General features: G+C 42.6%; 1 protein-coding gene across 1 annotated transcript in view; it reads right to left on the reverse strand.

Annotated features, from left to right (window-relative positions):
* MYH7B (myosin heavy chain 7B) overlaps positions 1–16,030 on the reverse strand; it is a 115,511-nt gene extending 99,481 nt beyond the window's left edge. The window contains exons 1-3 of the mRNA XM_086932358.1: positions 15,873–16,030; positions 5,407–5,510; positions 4,238–4,381 (exon numbers count right to left, since the gene is read on the reverse strand). Coding sequence (XP_086788484.1) covers positions 4,238–4,381; positions 5,407–5,510; positions 15,873–15,972 — 348 coding nt within the window. The 5' untranslated portion in view covers positions 15,973–16,030. The remainder of the gene's footprint in view (positions 1–4,237; positions 4,382–5,406; positions 5,511–15,872) is intronic.
* Between the last annotated feature and the right edge of the window lie 5,789 nt (positions 16,031–21,819).

A 21,819-nucleotide genomic window follows, 5' to 3' on the forward strand; every position in this document is an offset into this window, starting at 1 on the left:
GAAAATTTAAGCGGGACACCTTGGACTACAGACTTGGAGAGGTTTATACTTGGGCCGACGTTTACGCCCAAAAAAGACGAAACCGCCCTTATAATTCCAACACGGACACGTCATCCACCGACAGTGAAGCAAGCCAAAGACCACGTAAACCACAAACTACGCGTACCCAACAAGACCTCGCAACCACTGTGGAACCAACCACCAGTCAAGCACATGATAGCAGTCCTTTTTTAGACCAGGGCCAAGCCCAAAAAGGAGACCCAGGAGAGGGCAGAGAAAAAGAAAAAGAGAAAGAACGGGACCCTCCGAACACCAGGAGCACGACAACCACAACCAAAGAGAAGGAGAAGAAATCAAAGAAAAATCAACCCCAGAACACCTAGTAATTAATATCAGCGATCATAAATTCAACACTCACGAAATGAAGCTACTAGAAAAAGGAACTTCATTTGTACCAACCACCGTCACTGACCAACTCGAATTAGAAGTGAGTTTTTTCAAATTCATGCGAAAACTTAAACTTCGACATTTTTTTGATAACGTTGTACCAGAACGTCCACAGTCAGAAAAAGACCAACTATTAGGACTACGTCCACAGAGTTCATTCCAGGCTCCGACTAGCCACAAAACCCTTGATCTTTTTGAAAATCTTGTCAAACAAGACATTATGAAAATCAAACATACCAAACCTAAAACTAAGAACATCACCCAAAAGGATTGGGACACCTTAAACAGAATGGCTATGAACAACAGAGTTACCTTCACTAAAGCCGATAAAGGAGGAGCAATTGTCATTATGAATACAACTATGTACGAGGCTAAAATCACTGAACACGTGAGGGATACCACAACCTACAAAAAATTGGACTGCAACCCCACTACAGAATATTCCAATACCTTGAAAAACATCATCGATCAAGCACACCACCAAGGAATTATCACGGACAGAACCAAGAATTTTCTCATTACCACCAACCCGAGGAGTCCCACACTTAAGATGGTACCCAAGATTCACAAAAACCTCACAAACCCTCCAATGAGACCTATAGTCTCCACCCGCGGCAGTTTACACCAACCAATCGGTCAACTAATAGACAGATACCTACAACCTTCTGTCCAAGCCATGGATACATTCATTAAAGACACAACACAATTTTTGCTCAAACTGCAACAAATCAAACTAGACCCCACTGAGAAGGTGATCTTATGCACAGCGGATGTGTGCAGCCTATATACTAGCATACCCCACAACATGGGGATAGAAACTTTGGAATCAGCCTTGCTAAATACGGACCTAGACCAGGACTTTCAACTATTCCTAATGGAACTTATGCACTTTACCCTATACCACAGCTATTTCAAAACGCAAGACCAGTGGTACCAACAACTCACCGGGATGGCCATGGGCAATTCGGCCGCACCCGTATATGCGAATTTGTTCATGCATTGGTATGAAAGATTACACATTTTCAACAATACAAATTGGACTAACCACCTCAAAATGATAATACGTTACATTGATGATTACTTCATCATATGGTCTGACACAGAAGAGTCATTGAGAACGGAACTTACCAAATTTAATTCCATGGATCAGAGGATTCAATTAACTTGGGATATTTCAGAAACGTCGGTAAACTTTCTAGATGTGAAGGTTGCAGTAACCCCTAACGGATTCATCACAGACCTCCATGTAAAACCCACCGACAGAAACAATCTATTACTACACTCTAGCTTCCATGAACCCAACCTAATACGCAACTTGCCGTATTCCCAAATGGCGAGAGTCAAAAGGATCACGTCTGATGCAACAACTTCCAAACAAAGACTCACAGAGATGTCATTAAAATTTTCAAACAGAGGGTACCCCAAAACCTTAATTGAAGAAACCACATCAAGAATTGAGAAACAGGATCGATCCAAACTGCTGAGACCAACTTTAAAAACTGAACAAACTCGTACAGTAGTGGTTTCAAGATATTCTACGAGCAGTAAAAAATATAAACAGAGCATCATCAGACATTGGGCCATACTCAATTTGGAACCTGACTTCAGGAACTCTTTCACTCAACCACCCATATTTGCTTATACTAGAGCCAACAACTTGGGTGAAATCCTTCAGAGGAAAACCAAAGACAACATCACCTTCACTGGAACGAAACCCTGTCTAAATTGCGGTAACTGCAATAATATAATCAAAGGGAACACCATCAACCACCCCAGCAAAGGTCACGCCATTAAACTTAAAGTGAACGCAACTTGTGATTCTTCTAATCTTATCTATGGAATCAAATGCCCTTGTGGCAAAATGTACATTGGGAAAACCGAACGACGCATCAAAGTCCGTCTCACGGAACACAAGTCCAACATTCGACTGAGAAACACAAAGTCAGCACTATCAGCCCATTTTGTTGAGCAATCTCATAACGTGACCCAAATAAAGTTCATCGTCCTTGAGACCATAACGAAACAAGAAGGCAGAGACAATAATAAATTCCTACTACGTAGGGAGAACTACTGGATTCAAAAACTATCAACTCAGAACCCTACAGGACTCAACGAAAGAATTGAATTTGCATGCTACCTGTAAAACATTTGCCCCTGATGTCGCATTGATGTTTATTGTGCACGTTCCCTTATATCATTGACACATCACCATCCAGTACCCCTTTTTCATTTAGACTCTCTCATGTTTTGTGTACCCACCCCCATTGCTCACAACCGATAGGACTCTCAATTTAATCACACACGATGAACATTCTTTTATTTCTTACTTTTACTACTATTTTACTCCACTGGCACTTTAAACCTTTTTTAATTCCATTTGTCTTCCAACCATCCCAGTATATCCTTATATGCACCGAAGGTTTCCTTTGTTTACCTTCATCACACAACGGCGCCACTCGAGTCTGTTCACCCTATCTATGTCACGTGACTGATCACGTGTCAACCGAACTTTAAACTTAACCTACGCGGGAAGCCTTTCGCTTTCACCGGCGTTTTGCAACTGACGACCGACCGGCCAAATCGAGCACAACTTTAACCCGTTTTCAGGTTAGTGGCGGCAATCCCACATCACAAACACGCGAATATCGCAAGAGCACCGCACGCCCAGAGGCGCTGACGGCTCTTCGTTTACCTTTTTTACAGAGTGCGCGAATATCAGCACGAACAGACATGTAAGTGACACCCGACTTTCACCACCGTAATTCACTATTTAACGGGCCGTTTTAGAACCACCGCTTACGAACCAGATAGATAATGGGACCACTCGAGCACAGTCACTTTATTAATCGTAATCTGTTTCACCCACAACAGTTATGTTTAATACCTATGGAGCACAACCCACAACCCAGCTCACAATGGTTACCCACCATTAACCACTTAGGTTAATTACCAATGTTGGTGATATGTTATGTCTTTAATATTTTTTAGTGTTTGATAAAACATGTACATTTTGCCCCCAGATTAATTTATGCCATTATTATCATTTTCTAGTGTCAATTCCCTGACGAAGGGCATATAAGTACATGCCCGAAATGCATTGGACCTATAAAAAGACAGTGTCTGAATGAGAAAAAGCATACTATGATTCACAAATGAAATTCAAGATGATGTATTGAATTTAATTTTGACAGTTATGAACTTTTGAACTAAAACTACAAAATAAAGAAACTAACTCTATAAAAATGTATGGAAGTCGTTTCCTTTCAATAGGGAATGACAAACATTGATGAGTGCCAACCATGGGATGGAACTAGAGATCCTCTAGCCACACGTTTTTCGCATCATTTCTTCGGCGTCGTCGGACCCTCGACGTCTCCAGGCTGAGCACCACTAAACATAAATAACTTTCAAACTCAGGACTACCCTATCAGTAAACCAAGCTGTGCATCATCCACAAACTAAATACAATTACCCCCACAGTGCTCTTGAACTGTGCCCCATGCACCTGCTTGTGCTCATGATCAGCAGCAAGGATCAGTCATGAACATCAAATCCACGCATTCGATACAGACTGATCCAGAGTGAGGGAACTCATTTGCTAATGCTTTCACTTCCACCGCTATTCATTCACACATTCACTCTTTCAATGACTACTTAAAAATGACTGCTTTTGCACTTTCTCACTCACTCGCATGTCCGCGTACAAACTCATTCATACATTTCACTCACTCGCTCTGTTTCTCACACACACACACACGCGCAGAGGGTACGGCAGAGCGCCTTAACTCACATAGATCATCCAGTTGGCATAACGACGCCTCAGGTTGTGAAGTACGGATGCCTCGTTGAGATGTGTCAACATAGCCATGTCTTCAATCATGTCGAATTTGGGGGGGTTCATCTGCTGGATGTCATCTTCTTTGACGACGAGAGTCTGGAGAAGGAACCAAGGCAGAACAATGTCACCAGAAGCAGATGTGAATTCAGCACTGGAAATGGTGCTGCACTCAAAGCAAGGGCGAGGTGGTGTTCGAACAATATAAGAGTTTATTTCTATTCTAGGGATTTTTTAGGCGCCATGTCCTTTTCTTAAACGCTTTTTCTCGCCTCTAAATACTTTTTAACTGCCACACGACCCTAAGTCAATACATCAGACATCCCAATGCACCCTCGTTGTGACATCTCAAAGTTAAATCCCCTGAGGTTGACTCGCCCCCCCCCAAATATATTGTCCTCATGACATCTCAAAACCCTGATAGAAACCCCCTAACACTTCATCACCATTACAAATCACAACTCAGTACCATAAACCATAGCATCATGATAGTTTACCTTCAATAATCCTTCAGCAAGGCATCTTATTTATTCAGAACTCATTATATACCACCCTTTGGTGATGTTGGCAAGTGACCAAACACACACAGATACACACAGGGAAGAAACGGTTTAAAACGTCTATTGAAATCCAGCATGACAAGTGTCCCCTCACAGCCCAACCAATGTCTCATATCGCAGTAACCAATTGACAATATTTATTTCACGCGACGAACCAGATGATGCACCCCGATCTTGGATAACAAATCAGCATGACATTGAGAAATGAACTAGGCATCTCAAGTCTGAATGTCCTAATAATAACACATCTCACAATTGAACAGTTAGTGTGGCACTTGAAACCTAAATACCCTTTAATGTTATTTTAACCTAAATAAACAACTAACATGGCATCTCACAGCACATCGAAATAAGAAAATGCCATGACATTTCCCTTCTGAATAACAACAGTAGCGAGACCAGGTGCACCTCAGTAGAAGTTCACACCACACCCCTTATCCTTCCTTTATTTCACTGAAAGTCCCTTCTGCATGGGCTTTCCAATAGCATATGGCATTCTGGGGTTACGCACGCGTGCCCACCCTCTGTGTCTCCCTATATCTAGAACTACGATGAAGTATGTACCCTTTTGTCTTTGGTCTCCACGGTGATATTGCCTCCTGAAGAGTCCTTAATTTCCACTTCAATGTAAGCTTCCTTGTCATCTGGTATCCAGGTTCTCTTCTTACCTACATGATAGAAAAAATCAGATCTTAGTCAACAGATGCGATAGAGCCACATCCAATCTATAACAATTACCTTTACAGGGAAGATTTGCAAACAATTTTTAATATAGCACAAAATCACATCACATACTATCTAATCTGCACAATCTTCCAGAGTGTTGGCCGGATGTACTAAATATGGGTTGCAAAAAACTGGTTTTAATTTGTGACCAGTATGTTTATGGCTAGAGTTGCATTTTACAAGGTAACCTGTGTACTAATAGGTCGGTGCATAGAATTCTGATTTTGGGTTTGTAATAATTCAACCCACCTCATGAATAATAATGGACTAGGTTGTAAATTGCAACTCACTCTGATCTGGGGTCATCACAGGGATATTGACGTGCTAGGGTCAACAAGCCACCATGTCTGTGATGGCCTTTAAATAAAGTAAAAATGTTTTGTAATGCAGCCTGTTATCCTTGAAGGGTACAGAACTATTTTTGCGAGTCCTTAATAGCGAATTTTAAGGAATCGCTATTAAAGACTCGCAAAACGGGATGCATGTAGGAATCACAATGTTATTTGCGATTCCTACTGATTCCTTATTTGCGATTCGCTAATTGCGAATCACAAATAAGGAATGGCTTTCCCATTCATTCCAATGGGCTAAAGGCCCATAGGAATGAATGGGAAAGCCATTCCTTATTTGCGATTGGCAATTAGCGAATCGCAAATGTGCCGCAATTTCTAGGGTGCGCACACACATGTCCCAAGGACATGTGTGTGTGTAATATACAACTTAGAAAAATGCACTAAAGTGCATATTTCTAAGTTTTTGCTATTTACGACGTAGTTTGGATTCGCGATAAATAGCGACCCCAGAATGCGAATTCCCCATCTTGGAATGGTTCCTGCATTGCATTTAAGGAATCGCAAATTACAATTTATTAAATTCAATCGCAATTTGAGAACTCGCAATTATTTGCGAATTCTTAAATTGCGAGTGCATGAACCCTTGATGCATCTCAAATGCCATTTTTGCGGGCGCAAAAGGCCGAATTTTGCGATTCGCACCGTTTGCGCTCGCAAAAATGCTTGCTGCATCTACCTGTATGTTTTTAACTATGAAAGTGTGTTTTTTTCAAGTTTGAGTTGGCAATGATCCCCAAAACCATTGCCTACTCTGCAGCAAATCTTTTTTTACGTTCAAAATGGGGAAGGGATCCCATGGGAACCCCATTCTCTTTTGCGAATGGCTTATCACCCGAACTCAGGAGTCAGTTATTTTTCAAGGAATTAGGACTAGATGTGGGTTGAAAACGTAGGTACATCACATACCGATTTGTATTTGGAAGGGAAGCTCACAACACAAATTTCCCAAATAGCAAATTGTCAAGGAGTCGCAAACCAATTTTAGGAGTCTGTAAAATTCTACTGACTCCTAAAATAGGCGAAGCGCATGGGCAGAAACTTTTTTGTGGTTGCAAACAGCAATTTGGACTGTTTGTGACCATAAAAACATCCAATACACCTAGCCCATCATTTTTACTGTGTGCTGCTAAAACTCACAAGTGTGAAAAATGCAACCTATTCACAGTAACATTTGGGGTGAAACTGTACTGTTCTTAATGCTCTCTACTGTTTATAATCAACCACGTACTAGGAAGAGCCAGACCTAACATGTGTCTTACCGGAATGAATGCTCTACGTACATAAATATTTTACTAGCATATTTCAAACATATGATCTTCACGTTTCAATGTGTGTAAGGAAATGCCTCTTTTTGCCTGATCACCCCCAAAGTTTAAAACTGATGCTGCTGGTTTTTCGACTCTGAGAGTGAGTGCACTGAGGCCTGCTAACCAGCCCTCAGTGTCAGTGTTCTAACCTTTTACAAAGTATATGTTGAATTGGCTACCCCCAATTGATATAATTTAACCTACTTATTGGTCCATAGATAATGGTTCCAAGGGTACCCAGGGCCTGTAAGCTAAAGTGCCTATTCAGGGCTCCAGCACTGGTTGTGTCACCCTGAGTGTAACATACTGCAAAAATAGTTCCCAGCCTGCCACTGCAGCCTGGAGGAGTAGTTTTAAACAGCTAATTACACGTTGCCATTTAAACCAATGGCAAAGTTAACACTTCCCTTAACAATATGTGTATGACTCCCCTACGGAAGGCCTATCGAGTCCTAAGGCAGGGAACTGTATATTCTTAAATAGGATATATATTTCTTTATTTCCTAACAATAAACCCCCTAAATTGTTGTTTTTTACTGTGGGTAACCCGGAGAACACATTGACTATTACAAAGTTACACACTGACACTTCAGCTGTTCTACCTTCTGAATGGGACCAACAGAATGGGCACTTCAAGGTAACAAATTAAATATGGCATTAAACCTGACTTGATGCCCAAGTCGAATTTAATACAACGAGCAAGCTGAGACAACTTTTAGAATATTACCAGTCTGTTACCCAGTTTTTCCAGTGGCTTTTGCAGTTGCTTGCCACCAGACAGCTTTCTGTCCTACTTGGGAGTAGTGTGAATGACTCCCCAATCCTAGAACAATAGAGGCATGCTGCAGAGAAAGATGTTACCTTTCCCTCATAGGAAGCCACATAGTGTGTTGGCCCAAAAGGCTAGCTTCAAAGGAGAAGCCACCTTTGATGGGCAAATAGCAACCCCGCTCAAGAGGGGCTGCCCCTTTGTTCAGATAGATGAGTTGGTGGCAGAAACAGAGAGCGGAAACTAGTTGCCAAACTGTTCTTTTTCCTCTAGGCGTATAGCCTGCAAGTAGCCCCACCTCTAGGTTGGGCTACTCAGCTCCTCACAGATAAGGAAGGGTTGAAACATCTTATGAGTGGGCAGAATAGTGCACTCGTGGGTTGCTAGATGCCACACATAATGGGAAGTCATCAAGAAAGAATCTACTTAGCCCATTAGCTAGTGACTGCATCATCCCCCCAGAGTACTTTCTGGGCATAAATATGGCAGTCCTGGCACCCTGAATCTCAGAGCACATCTACACTGGAGAAAGGACAAAAACAGGGCCGCCCTGCTGACCCCCGGACCTGGCAAAAGAGGCTACTCCAACTGCTGGACTCCATCTGCTGCTCTATGGGCTAGTAAGGAAAGGACTGTGCCTATGGTGCCTGGCTCCTGGAAAAGTCGCACCAGAGCCCCAAGCCGAAAAGGTGAACTCTAAGAGTCAGTCAGCTGACTCCCTGCTCCAGCACAAGGGCCATAAAAGCTGAAGTAGGTTGGCTTGAATAGTCAGTTTCCACTTCTCAAGAATAGCAGCCGACTACATATGTGCAGCCAGGAAGACCACCTCTTGGCACTCAAAAGTTACACCAGTGTCTGACAGACCTAGCAGAGTCACCAGAGTGCAGATTGGATGCCCAAAAAAGTCACTAGCCTGCACCAAAGGAAACCACAGGACCTGTTGTGTCCGGAGACCATTAGCCCAGCTGTCATTGGACCTATACTGGCTCAAAGAGAACTTTGAGGGACCCTGATACCTATGGGCAAAGTTGCCCCAGCGCTACTGTGGAGCAAGGAATAACCCCAGGAAGACCCGCACTGACCATACAGCACCTAGAGCATCTTTCAGCATCCTGCATACTAAGCACCAGGACCACTTAATTGAAGTATATGGCAATCTTTGTTTAAAGTGTGGAACTGGACTTGAGCATCTGTGGTGACCAGATAACTGTCCAAATACTCCTTTATGGCCCTCTGACTTTCTTCCTGTTGGAACTGGCCATTTAAACAGGGCTGGAGTAATCAAACACAACTCTTCAAATATTTTCAAAAGTTTCCAAACTTCACGGTTACCAATGCTTGGACTACAAAGCTGAAATTGTTGTTTTACTTAAAAATCTATATATCCGCTGTTGGTGGGTTTTCCTCCTCTTGGTGTCTAAAAATTCATAAATATATAACCTATTTTCAAGTCGAGCCTCGACAACACTTGCGCTCTGTCCAAGACCTGTTGTATCTCTTTTGTGGGCTTTTGGCACACCCACCGATTGCCATTGGTTGTGGCATTCAGAAATGGTGGCTTGTTATTGGTGCATTTGTGTAAATGCCCCTCCTTTGCGTGTTGAGTCCCCCCCCCAGCGATTTCACTAAGAGAATTTTTTTGTTGGCCAAAATTCTGTACAGCGTGTGATGGCTTTGTCTCCTGTGCAGTTTTGTTGCCCATCACGCACGCTTCCTCCTCGCACAGGGTATGATGGTCCCTCCCCCTCCGCCTGTCAGGACATTGGAGCCTCAATGTTCCTTCTGGTTGTCCATCTCTTCTTCTAAACAGCTGTGAACACTTACTTCCTCTTTCTTGTGTTGCAAGTCAAGGCACTCGGATACCTTCTGGTTGCGTTTGCGCTATATAAAACTGCTAAAAAAATTAGGGAGATTTAAAAGTTTCATTTCTCCATTATGTTGAAGCAGAGAAAGTTTCAAGTGCAAGAAAGCTAAAATAACAGTATTTAATATTTTTAAAAGCGGCGTCCCTAGCTTTATTCAGGAGCATCAGCTGTGAGGCATAGTTTGCGCTCACAGTCGCACAGGGAAACAAAACTTGAGCCAGTGACTAGAAGTCTCAGACAGAGTGAAATCATATTCGAGCGCACCCAAGGTACACTTCAACCTTCCTTTTCTCTTCGGCAGACTGTCTGATCGCAGGCGGTGGCTGCATTCATTGTCCGAGCACCCTGTACTACAAGTTCAGCAGCTTCACACAGATCCTAATCAAGGCCACCGCACATGAAGCCTAAAATCCCCAGGTTACACGAATAGGTGGGAGGCACAGTACGGGAAATCTAGCCCAATGCAAACAGCAGTGGAACGGTATTGCCTCTCATTTTGTTTTTGTTCTTGGGGTCCCTCACCCAGTTAGTTGGATGTGCAGGTTCACTGCACAGTCTGGTTTTGAAATACAGCATTTCACATCTTGTGCTCTGAGACTTCACACATCTGTTTTGTATCACCGAGTTGTAGCTACAGAAGTCTGCATTTATTTGTGTGTTTCCAAGAGCACATTATGGTGCAAACGGCAGCGCTAACAAGAACTTACTCTGCACTCTGCTCTCTCTGCCCCTCAGGATCCGAGGAAGTGATTAAAGCGGACAGCTCAAATGGAAGCTCACGCCTGTCATGAAGCAGTCAGTCATCGCTGCCCCCTTGACAGAGCAACAAAACAACCTCACACCGACCTGCTGTCAGTTGATTTCTATTGTCCTAACAGGATTCACATTCAAAGGGAATAATAACTGAACCTGGTGCAGGGGTTGTACATAGTATTACTGCTGGCTGTGCGCCATACGGATCGTCTCTCACAGCACTGTAAACTTTATTTCCAATACAAACCAGTAACTAAATGCATCAGAATTTAAATTAGTGGGTTTTGGTAATGCATCTTACGTAGGATAGAGTCTCATAACCACATCCCGCAGTCTTAGCCTAATTATCTGCATAGTCTGCAACCGTGCTATATTACACCACTTCATTAACCTTGGACTGCATCGTTGATAGTCTACTGTTATAATTGTATTCCATGGACTTCCGGGAAGTCTGATTCACAAAACGTAAGTCAGAAGTACACATGGAACTTATTTCAGTGGTTATATGACATATGTCGAGGCAAGTAAAATCAACCTGAAGGGGCTGGGGCAGTCATATAGTATCCAGTACTTCACTTACCACTAGATCTTCATCTTAAATAAATTAATAATATTCTGGCTTCACATTACTATTTTTAACCTCACTTCATCTACTGAACCTTAATTACTATTATATTTACTATAAGCTTTTCCTATTCTAACCTTACAGTTTAGGTGTACGAAAAACAGCACCTCAAGCCAACAACATAAACAATAAAATTGGAGCCATGCCGGAATGGCTAAGACCAACTATGGGGACAGTGGGACAAAGTTCGCTTTGGGACAAAAGCAGACAAAACTGCCGAACAGCTAATTTCTACCCTTCGACTTGGATGCACAGCCCCTTGTACCACCTGTGCCACTTCAAGTTAAACGATCTAACAATGGACTCACATATTTTAAAATGTCTTTACACACCCTCAACTCTCATACCCAATTGTTTCAGTAGTCACGCACCAATCCATTCCCTTCTTCCAGCGCTCCAAAACAGAGACTACCCAAAAGCAAAGCAACATCTCTTTGAACTATCACTCCCACAGCAATGAGGATCAATGTGTGCCTCAAGTTAGGTTACCCAAAGTATCCTATATTGATTCGGGGAGCACTGGCATTACACCCACACCGCACCCCCCTCGCCCTTTGAACTACAAACAGCTTCAAACCGACTCCACCTCAAAATGTTCAGATCACACGCCTAAAGAGGGAGCAGAAAGGTCCAATTCTTCCTTTTCCTTCTGACACATGGCAGCGCTTCAACCAAGCTCACGGCTCATACTGTGGAACTGTTAGACTTGGCATCCTTGGCATTGTTTCTCCTGACTTTTTGATTCTACCTCCTGCATTTTGGACAGTGGGCTGGATTTAGTTTTTACTGGCTCGGATGCTTTGGGCACTTTGCCACTGCTGATCAGCTCCCTGTGTAAATTGTAATTATGACTGGTTATCCATGATTGGCATATTCGATTTACTGGTAAGTCCCTAGTAGAGTGCACTGTGTGTGCCCAGAGCCTGTAAATCAAATGTTACTAGTGAACCTGCAGCACTGATTGTGCCACAGACACAAATAGCCTTTCAAATGTGTCTCAGACCTGCCACTGCAGTGGCTACACATGCAATTTTAAACAGCCATGTCAATCTGGCAAGTGCACCAACTTCCAAGGCCCTAACATTCCCTTTTCTTATATGCAAGGTGCCCCTACGGTGTGCCCAAGGTACCCCCATGGGCAGGGTGCAGTCTATCCACATACTTCTACAGCACACCATGCCACATATTTACACTACACAAATCTACCCCACACAATTCCACTCCACACAATTCCCCAACTAACTAATCCAATGCAATCCACATAATTCCATTACACCACATATATACATTCTATAACACATAATAAAAGACATTGCCATTTACAATGCCAATAGCTCTAACACAAAAAAAATTATCAGAGACATATTGCATTTCCAGTGGTGTTGGATCTCTTTCGTGTTGTGTGACATTCTTATTCTGTTGTTTTGTGCTTCTAATTGCATTACACTTGTTTTTTTGTTTACGCCTTGCTGCTTGAAGCCACAGCTACCCAGAATTGGGAAACAGCCTTTACCGTGCAGTTTTTACTTGTAGACCATTTCCCATGCATTTTTTACATCGTAAAGACTGTTGCTGTGCAAGTCTTTACAACACAAGACATTACCATGCATTTTAATAGTAGGTGACAGTGCTACACCTCCTAAAACATGAGAGACATGTTTTGTGGTAGATCTCGCTGCCTTGGTAATCCTCCATTTGGAAATCTCCTCCCATAAAAGGAGGCTTAAGTCAGCCAGAAAGAAGTGTGTTCTGCATGCGCTCCTTTGAAATCTAAACATAGAGATTCCTTGCCACCACCACTAAACTGCTTCCTTGCTCCTCGCCCATGGAGCAATAAAATAACATCAGAGTGCTGCAACATACAAATATAAATAAATGCAGTGGAAAATGCCTACAATTACACTCTCTAATGAATTCTGAAACAGCATCTTCATCAGTATAATGAACATCTTTAAAAGAACAAACCTAGGGAGCATTCTAATATATCCATGAAGTCATGATGACCTGTAAACTCAGGAAATCCCATAAGATAAGAGAGCTCCCTACTAAACAGAATTTGAGCTTAAAGTCCATCAGAGTCTTAACATGTCATTTGTTTGTAAGCAACTCTAATTATGCTCCATCGTCTAGCACATTCTTCGTTCACCCAGGTGTGTAAATGATCTGTTAGATGTTCAACATTTTATTCAATGCCTTTTAGACTCCCATTTGACTCTTGTTTCGATTATTGTTTTGGGTACTGGTTATTATTCCTATATATGATTATTGTATGTACTCCCCTTATCTCTCTATGCTCCATCGTATAGCCCATTCCTACTCATGCACTGAGGTTATATTGAGCTGTTATGTTTGTACTGGTGACTCAATGGCCATTAGATTCCCCATGTTAGACTAATGTTGTGATTTGTTACCTTTGCCTCAAATTGTAAAGCGCTCTGATATCCTTCGAGATCAAGTTCGCGCTATAAAAAACTTTATAAATAAATAAAGAAAATAAAGAAATAAATACCATCCCCACCCAAATCTGGCGAGCATCCATTTGGCGTCCGTTGAAGATCTACTCTGGCAGCGCCCTTGTCCTTTCTAAGGAAAACAGGTGTTCTCAGAAAGCACTCGTTTTAAACCACAATTACACTTTTTTTAGGGATGCAGCCATAGATGTGAGTGATTGAATGATAACATGGACACAAAATGAGTTGTACAAACAGATATAGATGTTGGTTGTTTGTTTGAAAAGTGTCAATTCACCTTCTGTGTAGCAAATGAAAGGGGGGTGATTTAAATTAAGAAAAAGAGAGGCTAGAATCACATACAAACTAGTACTTCAACAGCGTAGTCGGGACTTGACTAAGAAAGTACAGACGTAGAGTTATCTAGTACTCTGACCTCCACAGGACCCCAAAAAAGTATCAAGTACCGCGGCTCTAAATAGAACAGATCCCGGTAATGCACAAGAAAATGTAGGACAAAGGAGTCTCTCACTTTTTGCATTGTTCACATTTATGTTTTTTGTTTAACAATACATTAAATGTATAGTCTTGTCATGTTTCATTTGTTGCCTTTAAAACACTAAGATGTATTGTCTGCATAATATGCAAAGATTCTAATGTGTGTTTAAATCGTTTTTTGTAAAGATCAAAAAGATATTGAGGTGTTTGTGCTCATGTCTTTTTATAAAAAAAAGGAAAAAACTCAATGAATATGATAAAGAGTTATAAAATAAAATAATATTGCTCAAAGTTAATAAATATGACTTCCGAAGACCAAAAGAATTATTATCTATTTGTGGTGAGAGAGGTACCCTTTGAAGTACTAATTGACCTTCTGTGGCCACTTCGGAGCAATATAGTGTACCGAGTATTTAGTAATGTAAAGATTTTATAATTGTCAACAGTGTTAAAGGACAACAAAGAAAGGTGCCTTAATTCAGTGTGAAGAGAAGGTTTCATTACTAACAAAGTGACTGCTATCAATTGACTTACAGCAAAGAGAGAGAAATGGTATGTGTAGTGAAAGTATGCGTGCTAGTTGTTTGCATTGTAAGTGTACTTGTAATGTTAACGGATGTACAAGTGTGGTAATGGTATGCGTGATTAAATATGCGATGTGAAGACTTGTGTGGTAAAAACCACGCGTGTTAATGTCCTACAACCCCAAGCATTGAGCAAGAGGTTTTACAAACAAGACTGACTGGACCCAAGACAGTTTTGTGACTGTATTACACAGTGAGGTCTCACCACCACACCATATATTACATCACAATCCTCACAATGTGTCAAGGAATAATGGGAAATACACAAAGAGACATGCCAGAATGCTGAAATGGAGAGACCAAATGGTCAGTTATTGCTTGCTGTCATTCCCCCTTCATATCACTGTAATTGAAGCAGCTCTCCCTGGAGCATGTAACTGCACCCCAGCTATGGCCCATGCAGGTAAGATCGGTGGGGTGGTGGGGCCGGGGGAGGGGGAATTTCAATGGACAATAACGGGGCAAATTAATTATTTATTTAATTTCCCCTCATCATTCGTCGAAATCCCCACCACACGGCTCCACTGCCCTGCCGCTCTTACCTGCAAGGGCCGCGGTTGCTGTACTCTAGCAATTTTATTTATGGTTGGTACCTTTTGACAATAGATCGCCTTAGAATGACTCCAGTATTCAGTGCATGAGACATAAAAAGGAATCTATTCCTTTCACAATGTATTCATCTCCTTTCAGAAGGCAAGAAATCTGAACCAACGAACGTCTTCCCCTTCCAATGTGAGATGAGTCTAGTACCTGCATTTTCATGTGTGGAACCAGGACCCCTAAGTCTACACCAGCTTCCTCGCTTGACCAAATTACATGAACCTAACCAAACAATGTAGTCTCATGTGAATGTTTTATTCTTCTAACCTCTCATTTATCTCATGGAGCACATTATCATGCGCATTCATGCCTCCTTCTCCAGTTTGGCACTATAATGAACCAGGCTAACATCTATCTCACTGTGCTCTTGAGCTGCCGCCGTCCCACCTCTCCTATGAGTCAGATACTAATTATTATCTCAGCTACTTTTTGTTCGGCTGTGTGACAGGACGTCAAAGAAAGGTACCCCCAAGAATGTGCCACAAAACACAAGGATTTACCATCGAAGGGAATGGTGTGGAGCTTCATGAGCTCTGTGTCACTTTTCCGAAGGTAGTCCGCTGCCTCGCCAAATTCGGACAGGTCTTGAAGATGAGCCATGTTGGAAGGTCCTTGGAGGACTAGGCCACCAGATGGAGAACTCTAGGCACTTGCGACCACTATGGAGAGAAAGTGAAAAGAAAGACCTTGTTATTTAACACATCGAAAGCTGTTCTGAAACACATTTGTTGTATGATGATATCGCTAGTAGTAAGACACCGGTTTACCACCATAAGCAAGCCAAATATATTATGTTTGTAACTTATAGATGTAAGTTACCACCTACTAAAAGAACCTGTGATGTAGTACCTGGGCATTAAGAAGGCAATCATAATTTTAAAGGTAACTAACACTAAACTTTGGGAGTTAGGCGTAGGCACAATGGCGTTCGAGAGTCCAAAGTGCAAAAAGCACTCAGCCTAACACAGAAACTATGTTAAACATACTTCAATAGTTGGAGTTGTTCGAAAAATGCTCTTGAAACTGGATGTTTAACTTTATTTTTGTAAGATGATGCATGCCATAGCTATATGGTTACTCAGTAGTTCACACCAATGTTCTGCTGTAGGCTGCAACACCCCAGGCTGTCTCCCTAAAGCGATTCAAACATGCTGTGGCTGATCAAAAGAAAACCTTACTCCAGAGCACATGGAATTCTGGTAATATATAAATATATATATATATCAGTTCAGTTGGGACCTCTCAAGTAAAAATTAGATTGGAGAAATCGGATGATCCATAATGTAGGTAAGCCTTGATGCGGCCAATGGCAGAGCTGAACAACAAACTGAACTTTGTCCCTCTCAGACACCAGAAAAGAGTATTCTGCACCAAAACAGAACATATTTAATGTAGGGTGGAGATGTCATCTAAATGTGCATGGTGCACGACAGAACAGGAGAATTTTAGAATTATGCAAGTCGGTAGGTGAGAAATCACCATAGTCAATTTTGCAGCTCTGTGGTGGAGGCGGGAACTGAAATTTAAACTGTCGCTAATTGCAGGGGTAAGTGATTTGATAGCACGTGATATTCTAAAATTAAGATACCGCTGGCCTTAAATATCATGAGGAATGCTTGAGAGAGATAAAAAAAAATAATGGTGTTTGGAAATAAGAATTACAAAGTTGAGTATAACAACTGAACTTTGAGAACCTTAAGATGTGGTCTAATGATCTGGTCTGATTGACTGCTCTGAGCTCTGTAACGAGGTGCAAATATTGGTAGGAAGAAACAGCTAAATTAATAGACTGTAAATAAAGCATTACTTTGATAATGAAATAAATAGGTCAGCGAATATTTCAACTAGCCTCATATTTCCTTTTGCATGTTTCCTAATCCGGAAAATCAATTTTAAAAAAGGCACTGGGAACTGGGAAATGCTTGGAATGGTTCCAATGTGTGCTGTGCAACCATGTCCCCTTGGCAAGTAATTAACATAAGAGTGTCCGGCAGGAGGGTATGTGACCCATAGAGTGCCATTGGAGGGCCTGCCGTTAGTGCTGCTATGGGGCACTGAAAGGGGCGTACCCTTCCCCAGAGATGACAGTGCTGGGAGGATGGATGACACTGTCGCGATAGAATTTTAATGGGACACGATAAGGGGACCTGGCCCCTTTAGCCAGCCTTGGTCCGCACCACCGACGTAAAGGACTTTATGAAAGTAAATATTCGAAAGATTGGAGCCCATGATCTTTCATGAGTTTGAATCAATTCATTGGGTGGTGGTTACCAGTGGATCAGCTCTTGCCTTCTCAGGCTGGGTGTCAGCTTTCTTACTCCAATACACTGCTGTCACCCAGATCACCCATTGATTAACCCAACGTACGTAAATAATAAACCTGAGATACGTCTTACAAGAAAGGCGTTTGTGTCAGTTAATTAAATTGCCGTACTACATAGCACTGTCACTTTCTAAATCATGACAAAGACTGGGCGGTTTTAATGGTTCTGAGTTTTCAGTCCTGTGACTGATGCTAGACAAAATGGCACAGCTCAGAATAAAGCATCACGTTTCATCCACATTTGGAATGAATAATAATTGTACATTCCCACAACAGGATTTTTGCAGTCTATATTTTTTGCATAAAGTGACTTGCAGTGAAAGGTGAGCCCTTTGAGTTACAATAAAGTGTAGGTACTGGTGGGCGAAGCACTGGAGGTTCGAGCTAGTATCCATGCAGAAGCCTGGCTCGAGCTTAGCTTGAGGTCCTCTTCGACCCTCAAGCACAAACGAGCCGAGCTTTTGTGTCACTTCTTCCCGCTCCCCGCACTCTACCCTTATGCACCAAGAATTAAAAACAAAGCTTAAACCTTTGGTTTTAAAAATGAGAGGAATAGATAGCCGTATAGTGGGTTAACTGCATAAGGTAAAACTAGAAAAACTGGGACGAATCGTAGCTATTTCACTTGACCAAATTGTGTGATCTTAGGCAAATATTTAATTTCACTAAGGATCCTTTTTCTTGTTATCACATATGAGAGAACCTTCAAATATGTGAGTCAATGGAGTGCGCTGTACAAACAGCTCTTGTGCTACATTTAACAGACTATAGTGTTGCTCCAGGGCACAAGTCCTAAAAAAAGAAGTGGGGGGGATGCTGTCACCGGAAGTGACGTCACGACAGGAAGTGACGTCACGAAAGGTGCCGAGTTCCTCGTCCCAGAGAGGCCAAAGAGTGAAGTCCAGCTGTTTGGCAGGGGGATGGCGTCCCCCCGGTAAAATAAGTGGGGGGACGCTGTCCACCCGCGTGGTACCCCGACTCGAGCCCTGTAGTTGCTCCGAGTACAATAAGAACTTAGGGAACATGTAAGGTGCATAGGACAACTAATTTAGTTCCTTAATTGCATATTAATCTGACGAATTAAGGTGAAAGACTTCTCCATGTTAAATAAGTGCATTTTTTTCACATTTTGAAGAGACTTTCTCATATATTAAATTGTTGCTTGTTGCATGATTTAGATGCCAAGTAGTTTCAGGGCTCGCTTTGTGCATGAGCTCTTCGAGCCAAACTAGACACTTGGCTCGTCACTCACTGGCTCAGCTCTCCTAGTTAATTTGCTAGCTTGCCCGCCTCTAAGGAAAGGGAGTTCTCTGAAAGTGTGTATCACATTTTAATTAACAAGTACAAAAGTTCTTAATCTCCTAAATAAATTTGCACAAGATGTGCATGTGTTTCATTATTTAGAAATGTTTTTAAGTTGCCTGTCCTGACTCATAGGATAACATTAAGAGATACTTTTTAAAAGTTGGAATCTTTTTTAAATTAGTTATGAAGGTTTGTGACTACTTAGCATACAGTGCCAGCGTTTCAAAATGATATGGTTTTGTTATACATTTTTTTTAAATCCCAACTTTGAATTGACGTGTTGCAGTACGTGGCTTTTGTGGGGAAGCAGAAATGTCACCCACCTGGTCAGGGCCTGTTGCCAGATAGACTTGCAGTAGACTGTGTGAACATCATTTTTTTGCACTAGTACCTTTGAAGCGGAGAATCTCCCGCCCCTGCTCCATCTCACCCCCAAACAATCGTCCTAACTTGCTCCTTAGAAGCACCTCTGCTCCCGAGGCTAGCTTCACAAGGACTTGCGAAGACCGGTCAATATTCCTTTTAATGGGAGCCATTAATCTGATGTGTTATCTGATGAAGTGCGGACCGCAGTGAATGTGTTCACAGTCTGTGCTAGGTTTGCACATATGCCAGCACGTTCCCAGCGATGACACTTCCCCTCGTGGGGGTACATCTCAGATTGGAAGCTGGCACCGCGAGACAGTGCCTTCCTGGGATGACTGTTATTCCCTTTCCCGCTCTCGATGGCACCATGTGGTCCAAATATATTTTTCCTCACGAGTACACTACTTTTTTGGCAATGCGCAGCAAAATGTGTTAATATTAGTTATAAACACTGCTTTCTAAATGTTTGAAGGGATAACGGGCAACTGGCTGATACATATCTAAACAAATATATTATGATACATTGCCCACCAAACTGGAAAAGCGGGTCTTGTAACCAGGGCTTCAAGTGGGATGAAAAAAAACTGTGGGGGGGGGGGGGGTGTCTCTCAAAGGGGCGTGGGCGTTGCAATTTAGGGTGTGGCTTAAAAACACACAAGGTAAACATCTGTACTTAGCATAGTGTGCTGCACAACTGCAGGGTTGGATTGGGAATAGAAATTGGCCTGGGCACGCTAAAAAAAGCGGCCCACATTTGCATATTGCCTTTCCTCAAAACACTGCCTCGGCGAAGTTTTATAAACACCTGAAAATAAGTGAGGCCACTTCTGCTCAGGCCCCCTGCCCCGCTCAGTATGCACACATTAATTGACCAGCCTAGCAAGAGAAAGGGAGTGGCACCTCGCCTTTTGATAAAAGGGAGGTGATGGACGCCCAACTGCTTCCAGAACGGCCACTCAGAGCCCCACTGGGGACATCTGAACATACCAGACACAGCCCGAATCGCCCCCCCCTGTCGCCCCCCCCCCCCCCACCCGGTCCAAAAAAACAGCCCACAGTTGGAACTTCGATACCAGCCCCTCGGCCATTGCCCGTCTACCAATTCGAGCCTGCACAATTGGTATTTTTCTGCTTCAGTTATTGCATCCAGATATATAAATAATACAACAGGTAACATTACACACAACAAGCCAGGGCTATTGGCTTTGTCAATAGTTGTTAGTTGCATATAATAAATAAGCAAGCAACGACTATGGCCTTGTTGTATATTGGATTGAAAATGACCCCGTTCTGAAAAGATGAGGCTGAAAGAACTGAAACGAGTCTCTTTGAAGTTACCTCAAAGGCTTTGAGCAGCGGCACTGCTGCAGAGTTAAGGTGTTTTTTCAACCTGAGGGTGAGGGCAAAAATGAAGAGCCTGATAGGGACCCGTCTCGGCACCTGCTTTTCAGAACTGCCGGGGCTCAGTCCTGGCAAGACCCGGCCAACTTCAAGCCCTGCTTGTAACCCTGGTTTCCCAGGCGCGACCAAGATGCGGAATCTGTTATGATTAGTTACTAATCACACTTATAGTAACGTCATTCATCCTCATCATAATAAAAGGCAATAATAGCTATTGTCGCAATTCATAGTCTTACTAACAAGAAGCACTCCGCTTGCGTGTGAGGAAAATATTGAAAATAATCCAAGTAACGATTGCACTAGTACGAGCTAAATATTGCATTAATAATCACCGTGACAATAATCGCATTTCTGGGAGGCAGCGGCATTTCGTTGTTAGATTGCCAAGTATAAAAACAGTAGATCGTCCAGGCTTTCCGTCTGATCGGATTCCAGACAACCCATGTCCTTCTCCTACTGCGCCTCGGTGTCCGGCTGCGAGCGAAGCGGAACATCCTTCGAATCCCATGCGCTGCCGCGTCTCGGGGACCACTCCCGGCGCCGGCTGCGCTGAGTGTTTTCTTGCTTTGCTCTGTGGCGTTCGCTCCAAGCCCTGAGCTGGGCTAAGATAAGAAGGAGAACGATGCGGCCTGGTGTCCCTTTCAGTGAACCCACCAGCGCGCGGCTGCACCCAGAGCCGACATCAGTCAACCAACTACAAGAAAAGTGCTTGTAAATATTCCAAGACGCTCTGCGTGCGTGCGTGCGTCTGCGCTAGATCCCGCGGCTTCACCACCTGGCCGGACGCACCCGTAGTAACTAGGGTGACCAGATCGTGCGACCCAAAAATCGGGACATTTAGCAAAAATAGAGGAGGGACTACACATTTAACATCAATAAAGTGGCAAACAATGACAGTCCTCATCCTCATAGAAACACAGAAGAGGCACTCAGAAAATAAATAATATGTAATTTTTAAACCCAGCATCATTCCTGTTAATTAAATTGCTTACTCATAACAGCTGCTTACTAGCCCGTCTTCGGAACACCTAAAAAATGCATCTCACTCACTG

Source organism: Lissotriton vulgaris, chromosome 7 (genome assembly GCF_964263255.1).
Source record: "Lissotriton vulgaris chromosome 7, aLisVul1.2, whole genome shotgun sequence".
Taxonomy (NCBI): Eukaryota; Metazoa; Chordata; class Amphibia; order Caudata; family Salamandridae; genus Lissotriton; species Lissotriton vulgaris.